Genomic DNA, 19,674 nt, shown 5'->3' with positions numbered 1-19,674 from the left:
TCTGTAATTGCTATTTTCCAGGGCATGACTTGTCTATGTTAATGGCAACAGGAAGATGGGCCCCAGGCTTAAGCCAGTCACTCTCCTGGGAGACAGGGCAGACTGGCTACAGGAGTGGGAAGGCGTGGCCTGGAGGTAGAGCTTGTTCTGGGAAGAGGTGGTGCGTTGCGTGCACCCCGTATATCAGAAGGCATGAAGGTTCCTGCAGGAGATTAGAACAGGGCGGTGGCTCTGGAAGCATGTGGACATAGAAAGCCAGCCCTGGAATAAAGGGGGTGCAGGAGAAGTGGGGTGCCAGGCCAAGGTTCTGGTCCTAGGGACAGGTAGGAACAAAGCAGAAACCAGTTACTGGAACGGGTTACCAGTTTGGGCCATGATGAGGGGAAAGGCAGGGCTGCATTATTCCAATGGGGACCATGGAGAGCCCTGGGACATAAGGCCTAGGGCAAAGGTCCGAGTTTTGAGCTGGCCGGCGTCTGGCTACCTGGGTTCCCTCATTAGCCTGACTGTCTGAGAGGGTTGGATGCAGAGTCTGGGGTGGGGTAGAGCTTACAGGAAGGTGCAAGGCAGTGATGGGTTGAGCATGTGCTTCCAGCTGAGCACAGAGAGGCTGGGCGGCAAGGAGCCAGGCAGGTAGGTACCTCATACTTGCTCCTTGCCCCCCTTCCTCCAGTCGGTGGTTTACTGTCACCACTGCCCACAATGGCAGGTGGGGTGCCCCCCAAATCTTACCATCTCCCTGGCCCTTGAGTTTCTGTTCTTTTCTGATCTGGTTGGTATTTGTTTTGTCTCTAGGGGCCCAAAGGACCGCCAGGACACAAAGGAGAATTTGGCCTCCCTGGACGACCTGTAGGTGTCGGTGTCCATTGGACTGGATGTGAGAGAGGACATGTGGGCCAGGATGGCTGATGGGCAGTGGTTTTACTAAGGCATCTTCTGTGGGTTTCAGGGTCGTCCAGGACTGAATGGCTTCAAGGGTGCCAAAGGAGACCGCGGGGTCATGATGCCGGTGAGTGCCACAGCCCTCGCTCCAGCCCCACACCACCCTGGGGCCAGAGCCCCTCGGCCAGTGTCCAGGGGAGAGAGTGCCAGGTCCAGGGAGCAAGACCTGGGGGCATAACATTCAGGAAAGTTTTTCTTTTTCCTCCCCTGCCACTTCCAAATGTCCTCCAGCCTAGCTCTGGGCTCCAGCTCACGCTCAGGGTTCCTTCCACCAAAGCCCCTTCGTGAAATGGAGCATAAGCTTCCTGGTCCAAACCCCAGAGGGAGGTGGGAGACCACCAAGTGCACATACTCAGGAAACCTGGTTTCAAATCCCAGGTCTTCTGATTTGAGTGATACCTGGTCTCAGGGCTTTGCACATCCCCAAGGGCTCCGTAGATGCTAGGGAGTGAATAACAAAGCGAGATCAGCTACTTAGGCGGGGCCTCACAGGATGGCAGACACTGGAGGCATCAGCATGGAACAAGGGTCTAGAATAAGGAAGCCAAGGTTCGTTGAGCATCTACTATGTACCAGACACATTACCAGGTGCTCTGAAGGATATTATCTTAGTCTTGGTAATAACTGTCCTAAGAGACACTAGGTGGGGTCCTTGTTTTGCACAAGAGGAAACGGGGGCCTGTGGAAGTTAAGTAACTCACTGAAGGTCACCAACCTAAGTCTGTCGCTGTTTCCGTTTGCACCACTCTGCCTCTGCTCTGTGCGTCCAGAAACCCAGACAAACAATGGTACTGAAGCATTGGGGAAGTAACTCCTAGCCATCAAGCCTGCCGGGGCTACTAGGGAAAGCAGAACTGATGCCTGCCCTTAGGGTGATCAGTGCAGCTTCAGAGTGGGCTAGATGCCTCATGCCTGGGTTGGAGTCTCGGCCCTCCTGCTGGGGCATCCTGCTTGGGACCCAGGCTTAGAGGAGCAAACACTGCATGGTATTCAGGCCAGGATGACCTGGCTTTGAAAATAACTGTGCTACCCAGCAAGAGGTTGGCATTTATTTTTGCATTTTACGATATAAGGCATTCTCTGAAGTGCCATAGCACGTGAAGGACCACCCTCTCCCCCCACCCCACCTGACTTTGTCGCTCCACTCTAGGGATGTGCTGATAGAGAGGTGGTGGACTCAGTATCAGCTGAGCATGGCCCTTGGAGTCAGAATCTCAGTTCTGCCCTAAGTTGCTGTGTGGCCTTGAGCAGGTCACTTCTCCTCCCTGGACCTCACCATCCATCTGTAAACCAGAGATGATATTTATTGCTCTGCTATCTTCCCCATGGATTGTTGTGAAGATGCAATGAGGTCAGCTATGTAGACATGCTCTGTTGACGGGGCTGGCTTTCCTCATTGTGTCCCCAAAACCTGGGGAAAGTACCCTGCAGCTGCCTCTGCACTCACAACCACCTGAACTCAGGAACCGCCTTTCTTCCTCAGGGCCCACCTGGCTTACCTGGCCCTCCAGGCCCCCCTGGACCGCCGGGAGCAGTGATTAACATCAAAGGAGTAAGCGGGGAGAGACCTTGGGGTGGGGGGGAGAGTTGGTACCAAAATGACCTAAGCCCGAGTCAAATGTCCCGATGGCCTCACTTCTCTTGTCCTCGCTTCCCACAGGCTGTCTTCCCCATACCAACCCGGCCACACTGCAAGATGCCAGTAAGTAGCATACGGTCACTGTCGTAAAGAGCAGGCTTTGCACAGAAAGCAACTCAGAGAAGACGATTGGTCTTTGTCATGAGCCCTTTCTATCTATCAGTGTCCTCTTTGATGTCTCGTATCACTTACCCATAGACCCTTAAGTGACCAGAAGCTTCTAGATAACAAAGTGCAGCAATGAAACATACAGGGTCTTCTAAGGGTACACAGGCTGACAGTGTCTCTTCAGCCCAATAAAAAACAGTGTCTTTTGTTATCGTAACCATATTAGATTCATGCTTGGAGCAGTATAATAACCCTCCCGTTATTGATTACCACTACCCTCAGTTCCTGTTCATTGTGCTCATTCCTGATCATATGCAGTAGCCAAACTAATGGCATTCCAGCGTCATGGCTAGATACATCACTAGCTTGACCTCTCATGTGAATCAATCCATTGATTAAAAAAAAGAACGCCAACAATACTCACGGTTGGCCAAACCAACCCTGCTACCATTGATTGTCTTAAATCTTCGGGCTTCCCCTTTGCAGAGTTGTTTGGCCAGGAGGCCTGACTCCATGACGTTGTTCCTCTTGCCACACACTCCCCCAGAGCAGGGGACAGTGGCTACCTGTGCATGCAAACACCAGGACAGAGTTCACCTGTATGACTTTGCCTTTCTCTCTCCAGGTTGGTGCCGCTCATCCTGGGAATTCAGAACTCATCACCTTTCATGGTACGCACTCCCTCCTTCACCTTACATGTCTCTGGGATATTTCCAGACCCTCATGCCTCTGCTGGGGTAGTTTTTATGTGCCCATGGGCATAGACTCGGTGGTCAGGAAGAGTTGGCTGGCCTAGTATGTGTTAGGAGGGGCCCACAGCTGAGCAAAGGCTGGGAGATGGGGCATTTCTGTTTGGTGTTGTCACCCATCTGTTTATCCTACACATCTTGGCTGAGCCTCCTAGTTAGCGGGAAGCACTCCATTTGTCCATTTGTTAGTTTATTCATAAAGCAGCCACTGAATCCTCCTCCTTGCTTGGTGCTGTCCCATGCACCCGGCTGAGACAGGTGAACCCTCCACCATGCCTGTCACTACCTCTGTCTTCACCATCAGTCTCCCATAGGCACTGTTAGGTGAGAGTATTTTAAAAATTGTTGCGATGTTGCCGAAACCGGTTTGGCTCAATGGATAGAGTGTTGGCTTGGGGACTGAAGGGTCCCAGGTTCGATTCCAGTCAAAGGCATGTACCTTGGTTGTGGGCACATCCCCAGTGGAGGGTGTGCAAGAGGCAGTTGATCGATGACTCTCTCTCATCGATGTTTCTAACTCTGTATCTCTCTCCTTTCCTCTCTGTACAAAATCAATAAATTATATTTTAAAAATAAATAAATAAAAAATAAATAAAAATTGCCACGATGCAACATATCAAGAGCTAGTGCAGGGCAGGGCCACGGGAGCCCGGAAAACCTCTGCTGCAAAGTGTTCTTGGACCAGCAGCATCTTCATCTCCTAGGAGCTTGTTAGAAATGCAGGAACCCCACCACCTCCCTGCAGACCTGCTGAGTCAAAGCTGCATTTTAACAAGCACTCTGCTGGGGCGCAGCACAGTAGAGTGTGAGAAGCCCTGGCTCTGAGCATTTGATTAGCAAGTCTGAGGCCTGAGGGAGCTCATCTATCACACAGGGAGTGGGAATGTTCCGGAAACTGAGCACGCAGGTGAGCGCTCAATCTGGTCCTCTGTCCCCACATATCTCTGTGTCCCCCTTTTGATTGAGAAGTCTGAACACTTGCAGCTTAAACAGGGGAAGCCTTTTTTTTTCCTTCTTTTTTTTCTTTCCAATCCTGACCTCTGGCTGGGCTCTGTCACCCTTAGCCCAACAGGTGGTGGTCTCCCTGGTGATAGCTGGCCCCATTTTGCAGTTAGTTGTAAGTTTGGTTACAAAGTCCAGGCTGTTTTCAGACTCCCTGCTCAGATCCAGTTCCAGGCTTTCCCTTCCTCCTGCTTCAAGGTGGGCCTTGGGGAGGACGGGGTGGATGTGGATTTACTTTCTCGGATCCCCAGTGCTTCCCCTTCCTCTCAGGGTTCCTCTGGGGGAGGAGGAGGGAGCAGACTTTTCTGGATGCAGGCCCTAGTGAGCCGGTTGTCCTCCCTCTTACTTGCGGGTCTACTGCTCCCTCGATGAGTGGCCACATGGGCAGCGGTGAGCTGGCTGTCCTCTTCTCAGGGCTGTGCCGCTGTCTGTGGTCCCTCTGTGATCCAGAGGTGGCTCCCAGGTCCTGGCCTCAGCCCCCCTCCCCAATCAGTGAGGCATTGCCGGGTGTGATTGCCTCTCCCACTGACCCCCAGCTGGCAGCATCCTGCCCCTGATACATTCTTCCTGCCCCCCTACCCCCACCCCCGCACTGGAAAACTAAGCCCCAACTTCATCTACGCTGTATGCCCATCTCTAGGTTCAAGGGCATAGGCCAGTTGATCTCTCAGACCTCTTGGGAACCAGGAATTCAACAATGTAGTGTCCACCACTCACCGAGGCTGGGGGGGTCGCTTCTCTTCCTAAATGCTGAACTCCCAGTAGGAGCTCATGCCTCTCTCCCTTCTAAAGAGTTGGGGAAGGGGTTGCCAGTGAAGCCAGTTCTGCAGAAAGGGTGCTCCTCACAAGCCCTGCGGGGAGTAGGGGGGTCACACAGTTGGCATCTCTCAGCTCTGTAAGCCCCTGACACCACCGTGCGGCACAGGCATAGACGAGGTGAGGCTGCAGGCATGTGTGTGCCTCGGGCATGTGTGTGAAGCTATGGGAGTGAGTTAACTAGCTTCTGCTGGGCTCCCATGATGCACTGCTGGTATCTTGATGATGCCACATCCCATCCTGCCGCCCATTACCCTTCACTGTGTCTGTCTCCCCGAGACCGAGCCTTTTAAGGTCTGCTGCGTCTACCTCTGTCTGCACCATCAGTCAGCGAAGATTTTACACTCTAATAGGCCTTTGTTCATTGTGTGGACTTTGTGAAAGGGGCTCCATTTGAAAAACTTGTCTCAGAAACGCTTTATATAAAATGAAGATAACTTTCCACTTTTTTTATTTTTTATTTTATGTATGTGTATTTTTTTGCAGGTGTTAAAGGAGAAAAAGGAACCTGGGGTCTTCCCGGCTCCAAAGGAGAAAAAGGCGACCAGGGGGCCCAGGGACCGCCAGGTATTTCACCTCTTGGGCTAGATCTTGCCTTGGATTGTTGTCCCTGAGAAATCCAGCTGAGCCAGAAAGTAAGACTAATTACATAACCGCCCTGACTGCAAGCTGCACGGAGTTCAAGAGAGACCCAGTCGTGGGTGACATGCCCAAGACGGAACATTGTCAGGAGAGACCAGGAGTTCCTATTGTTCATGCTTCCTATGCCAAACAAGGCCTAAAGGGATGTGCCAAGATCCCACAGTGCCTGGGGTGGGGGTCCAGGCCAGGACTGTTTCTGCCTCCAGGCCCAGTGCCCACTCTGTTAGCTAAACCAATGCAGAGTCACCTCCACTAGGAAATAATCATGGGTGTCAACGTGGAGCCTTTGCTTTTTAAATTTCTGAGATTGTGATTGCATTTCTTTTCCAGGCCCTCCGATGGACCCGGCGTACCTGAGACATTTTATAAACAGCATGAAGGTGAGTGTTTGTCTCCTAAATTTGGGCCTGTGTTTCCACGTTCTCAGGTGTATGTCGGAGACCGGTTCACCCTCCTCGTACTAAATGTCCTTTGAATGCTCTCTGCTTCCAGGGAGAGAACGGAGACAGGGGGTTTAAAGGAGAAAAAGGAGACTCTATCAGTGACTTCTCTGTGTCAGGACCTCCAGGCCGGCCAGGAAGTCCAGGCCAGGCTGTGAGTAGTGACCCTTGCACGCCACCTTCCTTGTCAAGTCACCACTTTCCCTGAAACCCCCCAATGTGACTGGGCAGTTGGAGAGTCAGGAGTCAGTCATTCGCCACAGGCTGAGGTGGGACTTGGGCGTCGGCCTCTTGTTGACTGAGGAGGCCTTGGCTGAGGCCCACGGAGGTCAGGGAGTCAGCCAAGGCCATAAGCATTCAAGTTACTTCCAGTTCTCTAACTGTGCTGCCTTGTTCGTGGTAATGGTGGGAAACTGCTGAATAGGAAGAGATGTTAATAGTGAACAAACACATCAGATAGTGGAGACAGAATGGGAGGTGAGGGAGGCATTTTTCAGAGGGGCTATTTCATTCATTCGAAATCTCATCAGAGAGGAAGCTCTTAGATGGGCTTCATCTTCTTGGGCTGACACGTTTCTCCAGGTCACAGGAGAGGAAACCGAGTTATGCCTCTAGTCAGAGTATGATGCGATCGCTGACCCTCAGGACTTGGCATGAGGCCAGGGTTCCACATCCAGATTTGCTTCCGTTTGCTTTGGTAAAGTCTAGGTCTCAGCTTCTTTATCTGTGAACTGAAAAGGCTAGACTAGATGATCTTCTAGTTTGGGGCTCTCTGGGGTACTTTGGAGTGTCATTCAGCACAGTGACTGGGCGTACACCACTCGAGTTGTGCCCGAGATTAAGGATAATGATGACAATAGAGAGTATTTATTGACTACTTACAAATGTCCCTTAAAAAGAATAGGGGGATTCCTAGTGATTAATGGTGCTTTCTCTCTTCTGTTCTTCTGCCCTTGCCTTCACAGGGTCAGAAAGGGGAGGCTATCGTTGGGCCCCAGGGACCCCCAGGTGTTCCTGGCCTCCCTGGGCCACCTGGCTATGGAAGACCTGGTTCTCCTGGGCCACCGGGACCCCCAGGGCCACCAGGACCTCCAGCTATCCTAGGGGCAGGTTAGTACTGTGATGGTGCCCCATGTACCCTGCTATTGTGCTCAGGGTCACCCCATCTGATGGCATGTCAACTACACTGACAAAGAACTGCTTCCTGAATGGAACTAGCTTCCTTCCTTCCTTCCTTCCTTCCTTCCTTCCTTCCTTCCTTCCTTCCTTTCTTCCTTCCTTTTTAAAAAAAATTGAGATAATTTATAAAATTCACCCATTTAACGTGTACAATTCATATATTCACAAGGTTATGCAGCCATTTCCACTCTAATTCCAGTACAGTTTTATCACCTCAAAAAGAAACTCTGTGCCAATTAGCAACACGCCTCTACACCCATCCCCAAACCTGGTAACATGATATACTTTCTATAACTGTAGAGTTGCCTATTCTGGACATTTCATATAAATGAAATCACATATTATGTGGCCTTTTGTGTTTCGCTTCTTTCACTTAACACAGCGCTTTCAAGGGTCCACGTTGCAGTGTGTACCAGAATTCCATTCCTTTTTATGGCTGCTTAACATTCCAGTGATACGTTTTGTTTATCCATTCATAAGCTGATGGATATTTGAGTTGTTTCTACTCTTTGACTGTTATGAATAGTATTGCATGAACATATGTGTACAAGTTTTTATGTGGATGTATGCTTTTAGCTCTCTTGGGTATATAACTAGGAGTGGAATTGTTGGGTCATACATATTTAACTCTTTGAGGAACCTTATCACAGTGTTTTCCAAAGTGGCTGCACCATTTTGCATTCCCTCCAGCAGTGTACAGAAGTTTCCATTTCAGCCCTAGCTGGGTGGCTCAGTTAGTTGGAGCACCAAAAGGTTGCAGGTTTGATTCCTGGTCAAGGAACATTCCCAGGTTGCAGATTTGATCCCAGTGCATGTACATGAGGCAACCAATGGATGTTTCTCTCTCACATCTCTCTCTCTCTCTGTCTCTCTCTCTGTCTCTCTCTGTCTCTGTCTCTCTCTCTCTCTCTCTCTCTCTCTCTCTCTTTCAAAAGAGTAAACATATCTTTGGATGAGGATTTTAAAAACGTTTCAACATCTCCTCTTCATCAATGCTTGTTATTATTATTATTTTTTTTTTTTGTCATCCTAGTGTGTGTGAAGTGATACTCACTGTGGTTCTGATTTGCATATCCCTAAAAATGACTGGTGTTGGGTGTCTTTCCATGTGTGGGTGGAAACTTCTTGACTGCTTTGCCTATCCCTGGGCCTTGAACTTGAGGACCAGCATTGACTCTAACTCTCTCTGTAAAAATTCTTCCACCTGTTGGTGCCTCACTTCCTTAAATGGAAAATGGGTGAAACAGAAGAAAATCTCCATTTACCAAATGTCAGGAGCTCTGCTAGTCACTCCACTACATTAATTTATTAAAATCTCACAAAGCCCTTCCAGGAAAGTATCAGCATCCCCATCTAGCAGATGAGAAAAGTGAGAGCCAGAGATATTTAGGAACCTTTCCAAGATCACACAGTTAATAAGTGGCACCAACATGTTAGGACCCAGGTCAGTGTAGCTCTAAAGCCTGTGTTCTTTTCGCTGTGTCCATGGTGGAAAAATAATAGTAGTGGCAATAATAGCATGACTGCATCGTTTTTTTGTGGTTTGGGCTGGCATGAGCCAGGTGTGGTAGAAGCACAGCTAGGAAGACATCTGCAGTGTCTGGGTGCCAGGCAGAACTTTACATAATGGGTGACTCTGGGGCTGGGGCTTTGACTGAGTCTTGGGTCTTTGGGCTACAAGGGACAGAAAGGTTAACTCAGACTAGTTCCAGCAGAAGTGAACCGTACAGCTTGTGAAGGAGAGACGAACAGTCGGTGTGTGAGAGAGGCAGATGTATAGCAGGACCTCAGGTCCAACCAGAATCAGGGGTCCAACCCCTGCAAGGGTCCTCTGGCGTCTCTTGTCTCAGCTCCTCTCTGTATGCGCACTTCATGCTTCTTCACCACAGACCACATCCTCTGTGTGGTGGGAAGGAAATAAGGTTACTGACAGCTTACAGCTTCTACTGTCAGCTAGAGATTTTGGGCTTTCTCCTCAATTTTTGTTTGAAAAGTCTTGGGACGGAGCAAGTCTTGGGAAAGGCTTTTGATTGGCCTGACTTGGACCCAGGTGCCCAACCTGTGGCCAGGAGGCAGGATTGCATGAGAATATGACAGCTCCTTCTGGAACCAAATGGTTGTAGAGGTGAAGGGGAAGATCCCAAGAGAAGGTGAAGGTACTGGTCCTGCAAAGAAAGAAGGTGCCGAATAGAAAAACCATCAGTGTCTTGAGTGATGAGCAGGTATTATAGGAGGTCAGGATGCAGGGTGATGGTGGTGGGGCGCTAGGGGGGACATTACATGGACAGTACAGGATGCAGAGAATCTGTTGTTCATAGTAGCCCTACATCTGGGGCTCCAGGACTCCTTGCTCAATAGAACAAAGATTGTCACTCACATAATGTACAGCAATTCATAGTTTAAAAAACACTCCCAGATTCATTATCCCACTTAATTTTCACAGCATCCTTGGGAGGGAGATGAAATGGAAACTACTATAAAACTCATTCCATGCATGAAGACACTGAAATTCAGAGAGGTTAAGAAATTTGCTCAAGGTCGCAATACTAGTAAGAGGCATGGCTAAATCCCAGTCCTCTTACCTGCTTTCCACTGGGCATTCACCACTTGTGTATGGATCTTCAAGTCCTGTGTCAGAACTGCAAACTTTACTGGCAATGACCTGAAAAACCCGATACAGCAATTTTACTGGGTCTTGTAAAAACATCCTTAACTCTGCAAGGGCCTTGCAGATTTGAGGGAGGAGTATGGGGATTGGAAAGGTAGAAAGAGAAGAAAAGAATAGTTGTCATAATATTTCTTTATGCTTGCCCGTTTTGTTGGAGAACCATAAACTCCTTGAGGATTCAAGGATCACCAGGGAGCTGTCATCCCACTAACATTTTATGTAGAATCGTGAGTGTGTGCAAGTGCATTTCTCTAGGGAAGAGGGCAATGGCCTTGATCTGATTAAGTGCACTGTGACTCTTCAGAAGCAAGAACCTCTGGCAAATTGAATGCTGTACAATTTGCAAAGCATGTGTCTAGTTTGTATTTTTCTCAGTTCTCATTGCAGCCCAGTGAAGAAGAAATGCCTGCTTACATTCCACAGATAAAGAGACTAGGGTTGGGAGAGCTTGCTGTTTCCCCAAGATCACACAGCTGAAAGCGGGGACCTGCGGCCAAGTCTTCTGGCCCCAAGGCTCCTGACACTTCACCTATTTGCCCTCCTTCTGCAGCCTGGCACCTTCTCTTCCTCTTTCAGAGCCCACTTCCTCTGTTCAGTAGTTTTTGAATGTGAGTGACAGAAAATGCAACCCAGACTGACTTATACAAACAACAGTAACCAAGATGTATTCACGTATAAAATGGAGAAGTCCTGGGCAGGGCTTCATCCAGCCTATCATCAAGAAGCCCAAATGGACACAGACACTGGGGCAGTGACAGCTTGCCCAGGGTAGACAGGGCTGAGGTCAGGGAAGGTCAATAGGGGGAAAAGGAGACATATGTAAAACTTTAGACAGTAAAAAGAGGAAGGAGGAGGAACAAGAACTTCCCCAAACCAGTCTACGTGGCTCAGTCTGGTCTGGGCCCAGAGTGCCCAAGGTCCAGAGGCAAGCGCCCATGCTTTGCAGCACTGTGGGTGGGCTTGTTCTGCTCCCCTTAATGACCAGCTAACACCAAGGTGTTGTCCAGAGAGTGTGACTTTTTCTAACTTCTCTCTTCTGCTTTGTCATAGCTGTGGCCCTGCCAGGCCCACCTGGTCCTCCAGGACAGCCAGGGCTTCCCGGATCCAGAAACCTGGTCAGTATAGTGATCAGTGTGCATCCGTCCTCTGCTTTCGATGGGTTTACTTAGCACTTTGGCTACAGTATGTAGGGGCTGTGACACGATTATGTTGGAATGAGGTGTCCATGACACCTGACGGTTGTGTTGGTGCAATCCCACAAACAGAGGGTATTCATTATCTCTTTAGATGACTTTGTAAGAAAAAGATTCTGAATACAAAATCATCTATGATTTCAGTTGTGCCCTTTTATTCCTTAATTCAGTAAACTAAGTAGAACCAATCATACGACATCAAAAACAGAAGCACTAGAGTGTAAACAATATCACATCAGACCCTGTGCTGGTTCCTTAGCCTCCTCTGTTCCGCCAGAGGATGTCTCTTGTGCAATCATTGCGCTGCAGGTCACTGGAGCAGGCAGAGCGCCCAGGGGCTCTGATGATGCACCAACAGGGGGCGGTACCTCTCCAGGATGTCAGGAGTTCTAGGAACGCTCTGTGATCTTTGAAGGCTTTTAGTTGGGAAATTGGGCTGCGAGTGAAAGAACAGTCCAGCAGATAATGGAATGTTGGTATTTGCTGCCGTTGGGGGATTTCTAAGCCATTTCGAGGCACAGTTACTATCCTCAAGGCTAAGTGAAAATTAATCTTTTATAATCCTGCTCAGTGGAAATGAAAAGTAAAAGCTCTCTTGGCTGATATTTCTTTGAGACTTGGTGCTTTTTGATAGACATTTGCAGACATTCTGTCTGCTCTTGGATATGCCGAGATGACGGTTTAACCCTTTGACAGCTTTCTAGACAGAGAAATGACAGAGCCTCATTTTCTACCAGGTAGTTAGTATTGTAACTACCTGGTGCGGAAGAAAGATTCGAGGCCTAAGCAGAATTGTTTGCTTGCTTCATTTCTTATTCCAAATGAAAACACATTTGAAGTTCTGAATGCAGCAGGGTGAGACAACACACGTGGCCACGTCAGTGCCACTGAGCAGCTCACAGAAATGGAAGTGGCAAAGCTTACCAACCACTTTGCTGATACCAGCACCCAACAAAGGCAACTCTCCAGTTTTTAAATTCTTTATACTTGCAGCCTTTTCTCTTAACATATACATCTATTGCAACTTAGAGTTGTGTTCCAAAGGAATTCATGTTTTTGTTTTATGAAAAAGATTGTCCTTTGGTTATGAGGAAGCTATGTATCACCCTCTGGCACAAGAGGCTTTTTCCTTGATTCGGGGGGGGGGGGGGGGTTTATATTGACAAGGAGGCCAGCTTTCCGAGTGCCACTGCTCCCAGGATAACCTCAGTGTTTGGTTTTAAACGGCCTGACAGGTTACAGCCCTGAGCAGCATGGCTGACATGCTGCAGTACGCACATCTGGTGACAGAAGGGACGTTCATCTACCTGAGGGACAGCACCGAGTTTTTCATTCGTGTCAGAAATGGTTGGAAAAAATTACAGGTAATTCTTCAACTTTCTTAAATAAATTGCCTCCAAATACCCCCTGAAAAGTAACCATCTACTCCTGTGAATGCTCTTTTTCTGTTTTAAAAATAGGTGAACAGTTTCCAGTTGGTTCATTTTCACTGTACTGTTTTTTCTTAAAGCTGGGAGAACTGATCCCCATTCCTGCCGACAGCCCTCCACCCCCTGCGCTCTCCAGCAACAACGTGAGTGGTTTTCCTGCCTTGCGTCTTGCTCAGCATTTACTGAGTCCCCGTTGGTGCCTGACACCCAGCTCTCCAAACTCTGGACAGCCAGTGCTGCATGGCTCGGCATCTGGTGGAAGCCCAGGAATGACCAGGTGCCCACGGAATGTTCTCACTACCGAAAGGAAGGAGATCTGGACCCAGAGGCTGGAGATGTCCATGTCATAGCTGAATCCTCCTGGGCAAGGGGCTTTCCCTCTCTTGGCCTCAGTTTATTCATCTGTGATATCATGATTGGCATAAGTTATCTTAAAGAACCCTTTAATATTTAACACTTATTGGCAACTTACATTGTCCATTTCTTGACCCTACAGCCACCTTCGAGACAGGTACTATCATCCCATTTTGCAGATGAGGAAACAGGCTCTGAAGAGGTGACTTGCTCTATTAAGGGAATGGGTCAGCTGTCAAACATGGGCCTCTGCTCATGACTCAGTGCTCTTTTTTTAAAAAAGAATATATATTTTATTGATTTTTTACAGAGAGGAAGAGAGAGGGATAGAAAGTTAGAAACATCGATGAGCGAGAATTATAGATCAGCTGCCTCTTGCACACCTCCTACTGGGGATGTGCCCACAACCAAGGTACATGCCCTTGACCGGAATTGAACCTGGGACTTTTCAGTCCGCAGGCCGATGCTCTATACGCTGAGCCAAACCAGTATCGGCTTAGTGCTCTTTCTTAAAGACTGAGAATATTCCATTCCTTTCTGAGAATTATTTTTTTTATTCCCAATTAAGACTGGCCCAAAGACCATGACAAACTAAAGTATCTTCTCCAGAAACTTTGCACTTGCACCTCAATGTCCTCTGAAGAACAGACTGAATGAAATGAAAATAGTCAGAACTGTTTGTTTTCTTTCTTTTTTTTTTTTTTTTTATATGATAGCCTCATCCGCTTCGACCTCCACTGATGCCTGTTTCAAGTGTCAATTATGGGAAGCCTGAAGTAAGTACAATTCATGCACTTACTCTGCAAATGCTGAATGTGTATTTGCTATGTGCTAGGTCCCATGCTGGGCCCACAGTTCCTACTGTCAAGGTGCAAATAGACTAGCAAGAGAGGCAATCAAAAAAATAGGTAATTACAGCACATTGTGCTAAGTCGTTTGGGGGGGTTTGCAAGGAAGGTCAAAGAAGTCTGCCTTCTGTAGAAGAGGTGACCTATTAAGCTAAGACCTAAACGGCAGTTGAGAGCAGGAGAGAGCCAGGTGGAGGTGTGTGGAAGAGAGTGGGAATTCCAGGCAGAGGGCATATGGAATAGAGGAGGCAAGGGTGCTGTACATTTCCATAATTTTGAGCATTTCAGTCTGGCTGAAGGAGTAGAGTTCAAGAGATATTCAGTCTGCAAAGGGCATGGGCTAAATCATCAAGCTTTGCAAAGGTCTTTCTTCCTAATTGCCTTCCATCCCCCACCCCAACACATAGACATAGGTTATATCTTCAAAGCTTACACACAACTTTGGGTGGCCATGCACTGATCCTGGCCCTCGTTCAATGTGATCTTACATCTGCAGAGCCCAATACTTTCTGACTCAATTCAGAGTTTTGAGAGCGACGGTTTATATGGGTCATCTTGGGTCAATTGCCCACTCCCAGACAAATCAAAACTAGCCAAGAATGCATGGCCTAAGACCACTTTTTAAAACAAGAATTGTGGGGACATTTTAGCAAAGAACAAGGGATGGGTTTGGCAGACACCAGAAGCGTGTTCCCTATCATGCTGTCTTCATCATGCAGGAGTTCATGTGGGCCTAGTGAGCCTGGGCACCTGAAGGACACCTGAGTGGAGACTTCCAGGAGGGAAAGGGATATGAAGATATAAACACCACAGTGGGTCTGGTCTGGAGATTTAGACTTAGAGTCTTTAGCCAAGCCATGGCAATGATGACAGGGTGGTAGAATTCCTGAGAGAGAATCTCTACAGTGAGAAGAGATTGGACCCTGAGGATCCCCAGGTAGAGAATGAATAAGACACCCTCATTCTAAGAAGTCTGCGATCTCATTAGGAAAATTAGATGGTTATGGGACTTGGTGTTTGCCTTTCACTCTTTAACCATACTGTATTCTTCCTCTCTCTCTCTCTCTCTCTCTCTCTCTCTCTCTCTCTCTCTCTCTCTCTTTTCTTTTCTTTTCTTTTCTTTTCTTTTCTTTTTTTGCAGCTGCATTTGATTGCTCTGAACATGCCATTTTCTGGGGACATTCGAGCTGATTTCCAGTGCTTCCAGCAGGCCAGGGATGCAGGACTGTTGTCCACCTACCGAGCATTCTTATCCACCCATCTGCAAGATCTCTCCACAATTGTGAGGAAAGCAGAGCGATATAGCCTACCAATAGTAAATCTCAAGGTAAAAATAAATACTGTCCCTATTGCCTCTTGGGTGCACTGGTCTCCACAGGGACTGGAGGCAGTTGCCACTTTCTGACATCATCTGAAGTGTGCTGGTTCCAGGCCCAGCCTGTCCCTGATTGGCTGTGTGACTCTGGGTGGGTCCCTTTCTTTCTCAGAACCTTAGTTTTCTAATATTTACAGTAGCCTTCCTGCCTGGATGGTATGACTCATGGAGCAGACAGGAGGCAGGAATAATGACCTCTTTCACTTACATAGTTTTCTAATGTTTACAGAGTACTTTACATTCATTATTTTAATACGTACCTTCAATAAAAAAGGAAGTTATTCTTTTGTCAGATGAGGAAACTGAGGCTCAGGAGAAAGATGTTTGCTCAAAGTCACTACAATCTAGAATTAGTTTCCTTGACACCCCTCCCCCAACACACACACACACAAACACACAAATCTGGGGTTCTTGGTTCCACCTGAGATGCCTTCTGTAGGGCACCGGCTGAGTGGTACCAGAGAATAGTTGGTAATCACTGGTCACAGAGCAGAGACACCTTGTCCTGCAACCTGGTTCTGAGTCTTTGGCACATCTAAGCTGCCAAAGTCTGGGAGATATTTCTCTGCCCCCATTGGGAGGCAAGGGAGGGCCTCATAGGATCCTTCAGTGATATAATTAACCACGGAAGTAGTTGACTCTTTCAAAGCTGCAGAAGTACACCTCTGTTATTGCTCACACACACCCTGGGGCCTGACCTCCCACTAGATCTCAAAGGTACTTTGACACCCTTTGGTCTTTGGGATCCTAGTACTTCAATTTGGGACCAAATTTTTTGTATGCTTGCAATAAAAATAGCTGAAGGGAGCAGGGCTCCTTCAGAAGAAAGGAGTAAGAGATTTATCTCCATAATGTGGATTGGCACAAATTTGAAGCTTGTCATATACATATAAAATACTTTAAAACAATAAGGAAATAAAGACCTAAAATATACTTTTGACAGGATAGGACTTTGTATACATATCATAAGAAAAAATAGTTTAAAAAAAATAAGATAGTAAAACTGAAAGGGTTCAGGAATGGATGATAAAATCAAACAACAGATATTTCCTGAGTCCCCACTCTGCCTCTGTGATTGAGGTTGCTTTCAGTGTGAGGTGACATGTGGCCTTAAAGAATGAGCAAATAGTCCTAACCAGTGTGGCTCAGTTGGTTGGGAATTATACCTGCACTGAAAGGTTGTCAGTTTGATTTCTAGTCAGGGAACATGGCCAGGTAGCAGGCTCACTACCTGTTAGGGGGTGTTCAGGAGGCAGCCGATTGATGTCTCTCTCTCTCTCTCCCTCTTTCCCCTCTTTAAAAAAAATCAATAAAAAATATTTAAATTAAAAAATAATAATAAAAGAATGAGTAAATAACTAGTCCACTTGCAGGCTGATGTATAATGATTCTAATGTGACATTTTTGTCTCCATAGGGCCAAGTACTTTTCAATAATTGGGACTCAATTTTTTCTGGCCATGGAGGTCAGTTCAGTACACATGTTCCAATATACTCCTTTGATGGCCGAGACGTGATGACAGATCCTTCTTGGTAAGTAGGGGTGGAAGCCTCAAAGTATATGGTATGATAGACAGTTTTAGGAGACATTCTAACCATGGGATGCTTTTGTCAGCTGCCCCTCTGGGGCTTTGCCATCATAAAGCCTCAAGGAGGTAGCTAAGGGCCATGGAGAGAGTCCTGGCTTTGGAGCCGGGTCCAAGACCTTAATATGGGATCTTCGATAAGGCCCTTCTGCTCTCTGAGCCTCAGCTGCCTCACCTGTTGAATGGGCAAGGTAATCATATCTATACCATAGAGTTGTTGGGAAAATGGAATAAGTGTGAGAACATCTAGAATATAGTAAGGCACTTAATAAGTGGTAAGCAATGCTACTCTTGGTGATCCTTCAACCCTATGCTGTGAGCTGCACGCAAATCTTTTGAAAACTATGTATGCTATTAAGAATGGAACAACTCAGAGTGTTGGCCTGTGGACTGAAAGGTCCTGGGTTTGATTCCAGTCCTTGGTTGCGGGCACATCCCCAGTAGGGGGTGTGCAAGAGGCAGCTGATCAATGTTTCTCTCTCGTTGATGTTTCTAACTCTCTATCCCTCTCCCTTTCTCTCTGTAAAAAAATCAATAAAATATAAAATAAAAAAAGAATAGAACAACTCAGCAAATCTTTCCTCAACATCTACTCTATGCCACTCCTGATACCAGGCCTGAAGGCACAGTATCTACATGGTCCCTACCCTTACAGGGCTCATAGCCTACAGGGGAAGAGAGACACAGATTATCTGTGATTCCAGCCAGAACATCGCAGTAGAAAAATGGATTTCACCCATTACTTGGGGGTGAGAATCAAGAAGGCTTCTGTACGAGGAAGCATTTAATGGACTTTGAAGGATGAGAAAGAAAACCCGGTCTGAGAATGAAAGAGAGGCTGGCTTAGACAAAAGGACCTCATGAGGGAAGGTTCAGGTTCACATAGCACAGGGTATGACTTGAGAACATGTATGAGCTGGGTGTGGTGGAACGTAGCGTGTTCAGCTACTAGTAATTAGAAAGAGCATTGAGGATGGAGAGATGACATGGGGTCAATCCAGGGAGGGCTCAGGGGGTTTGACTTCATTTGCTAGACTTATGCCAATTTGTTCACTGAAATATGCCATGAAGAAGAGAGAAAAAAATAACACGACAAAATTACTTTTCAGGCCCCAGAAGGTTGTTTGGCATGGCTCCAACCCCCACGGAGTGCGTCTGGAGGATCAGTACTGTGAAGCATGGCGAACCGCCAGCACGGCAGTCACGGGATTGGCCTCCCCGCTGAGCACGGGGAAGATTCTGGACCAGAAAGCATATAGCTGCTCGAGTAGGCTAATTGTTCTCTGTATCGAAAACAGTTTCTTGACCGACGCTAGGAAGTAATGACCTTCCCATGACCTTAAGAGTTCCCTAATTTTTCTTATGTGAAGAGTTGACACTGAAATCTAAAACCTTTAAATGTTGTAAATATTGGTGGTTTTTGTTATTACACATTCATCACAACAGCAACCAAAGAAAACATACCTCAACACACTCAAAACTGAAGACATCAACAACTCAGATCAAAGATAAACACCTGATCCACATATTGGTGCTAGACTCCGCAGGAAACCCCAGGCAGTGCGAACACATCCCAACGCGGCCGAGAGCACGTTGTAGACAAAAGGCCTTGGCATGCTCCCGACTGCATCCTTCAGAAAGTAATTTCCTCTTTTCAGCCATTGTTGTTGAGTGTAAGATGTCCTTCATGTTTTCTTACAAAGTCGGTGTTTAGAAATATTACCCCTCTTTAAGTTATGTGCAGACCCAGTGCTTTATTCTTTAATATACACCCATCATTTGCAACTGCTGTTCGGTTGAGATACCGAAGTGCTCAAATGATCCTATCTGTAGTTTCTGGTATTATCAGATTTTAATGTTTTTATTTTCTAAAATATTGTCCTCATGCTTTAGGAGTTTTATATTTTTGCTACAATCATATTTTAGTATGGCATCTGTTTATATATCACTCTGACTTGCTGGAAAAGTTTAAACTCCCAGTTATCTGAAACTAGATAAGAAATAACACGTAATTCCTACCTTTCCCTTGGTGGTCCTTTCCCCCCCCCCCCCCACACCCTGATTTTATGATTTCCATTTGGCAACTCTTGAATTATAACTGCGATTGAACAAATGGGTTCATGAGGATGGATTTGCTGAGATACCTATATTTCATGCTGTATACTTTGATCTTTTTTTCCATGTAAGTGAACATAAAAACATCTTTTCCAGGCGCTTTCTTTTGTTTGATTTTCCCCCTCTCTAGTTCCTTTATTCTCCACCACTGTTGTGGAAATAGCCCCCGTGTGGGTCTACTAACCCTGTCACTGCCGCCTGTGTAGTCCTCGGGGGTGATCAGAAAACAGGAAGATTTTCCCATCATGCTCTTCTGCTCCTGCTTATTCTCTCCCACTTGGAGGGGGCAGTGTGAGGGTGGGCTGAAGAACCCCAGTGTGGGAAACAGGATGAATTGTGACTGTCTCAACACATAACTTTGGACAAGCTTGTTTTTTTTCTCTCAAAAAGGTTGGGATCAAATAAGCATAATATCAGCTGCCAGTCGTTATACATCAGACTTAAAAGTGGTGTTTACCTTTCCTATTACCTCTGTAAGGTGGGCATTTCTATCTCCACTTTACAAATGAGAAAGACACGGTTGAGGGTCGGGAGGTCACACAGCTGCTGAGGGATGGGGCTGGTTTCAGACTCAGAGTCTGTCTCATTC

General features: G+C 47.1%; 1 protein-coding gene across 4 annotated transcripts in view; it reads left to right on the top strand.

Moving 5' to 3' along the window:
• The window catches only part of COL15A1 (collagen type XV alpha 1 chain), a 94,758-nt gene extending 75,573 nt beyond the window's left edge, over positions 1-19,185 (top strand). For 3 of the 4 annotated variants that reach the window (XM_045579965.1, XM_045579966.1, XM_045579964.1), the window contains 17 exons: positions 796-849; positions 950-1,009; positions 2,426-2,494; positions 2,603-2,644; positions 3,315-3,360; positions 5,743-5,823; positions 6,229-6,278; positions 6,391-6,492; positions 7,304-7,448; positions 11,236-11,300; positions 12,614-12,742; positions 12,889-12,951; positions 13,305-13,364; positions 13,879-13,938; positions 15,152-15,337; positions 16,802-16,917; positions 18,080-19,185. In XM_045579965.1, coding sequence (XP_045435921.1) covers positions 796-849; positions 950-1,009; positions 2,426-2,494; positions 2,603-2,644; positions 3,315-3,360; positions 5,743-5,823; positions 6,229-6,278; positions 6,391-6,492; positions 7,304-7,448; positions 11,236-11,300; positions 12,614-12,742; positions 12,889-12,951; positions 13,305-13,364; positions 13,879-13,938; positions 15,152-15,337; positions 16,802-16,917; positions 18,080-18,293 — 1,542 coding nt within the window. In that variant the 3' untranslated portion in view covers positions 18,294-19,185. The remainder of the gene's footprint in view (positions 1-795; positions 850-949; positions 1,010-2,425; positions 2,495-2,602; positions 2,645-3,314; positions 3,361-5,742; positions 5,824-6,228; positions 6,279-6,390; positions 6,493-7,303; positions 7,449-11,235; positions 11,301-12,613; positions 12,743-12,888; positions 12,952-13,304; positions 13,365-13,878; positions 13,939-15,151; positions 15,338-16,801; positions 16,918-18,079) is intronic. The other variant, XM_036433252.2, reaches the window with a different exon arrangement.
• Positions 19,186-19,674: the final 489 nt, after the last annotated feature.

Source organism: Pipistrellus kuhlii, unplaced genomic scaffold (assembly GCF_014108245.1).
Source record: "Pipistrellus kuhlii isolate mPipKuh1 unplaced genomic scaffold, mPipKuh1.p scaffold_m20_p_12, whole genome shotgun sequence".
NCBI classification, from domain to species: domain Eukaryota; kingdom Metazoa; phylum Chordata; class Mammalia; order Chiroptera; family Vespertilionidae; genus Pipistrellus; species Pipistrellus kuhlii.
Note: the sequence above shows the minus strand (reverse complement) of the source record. Positions and strands in the feature narration are given on the sequence as shown.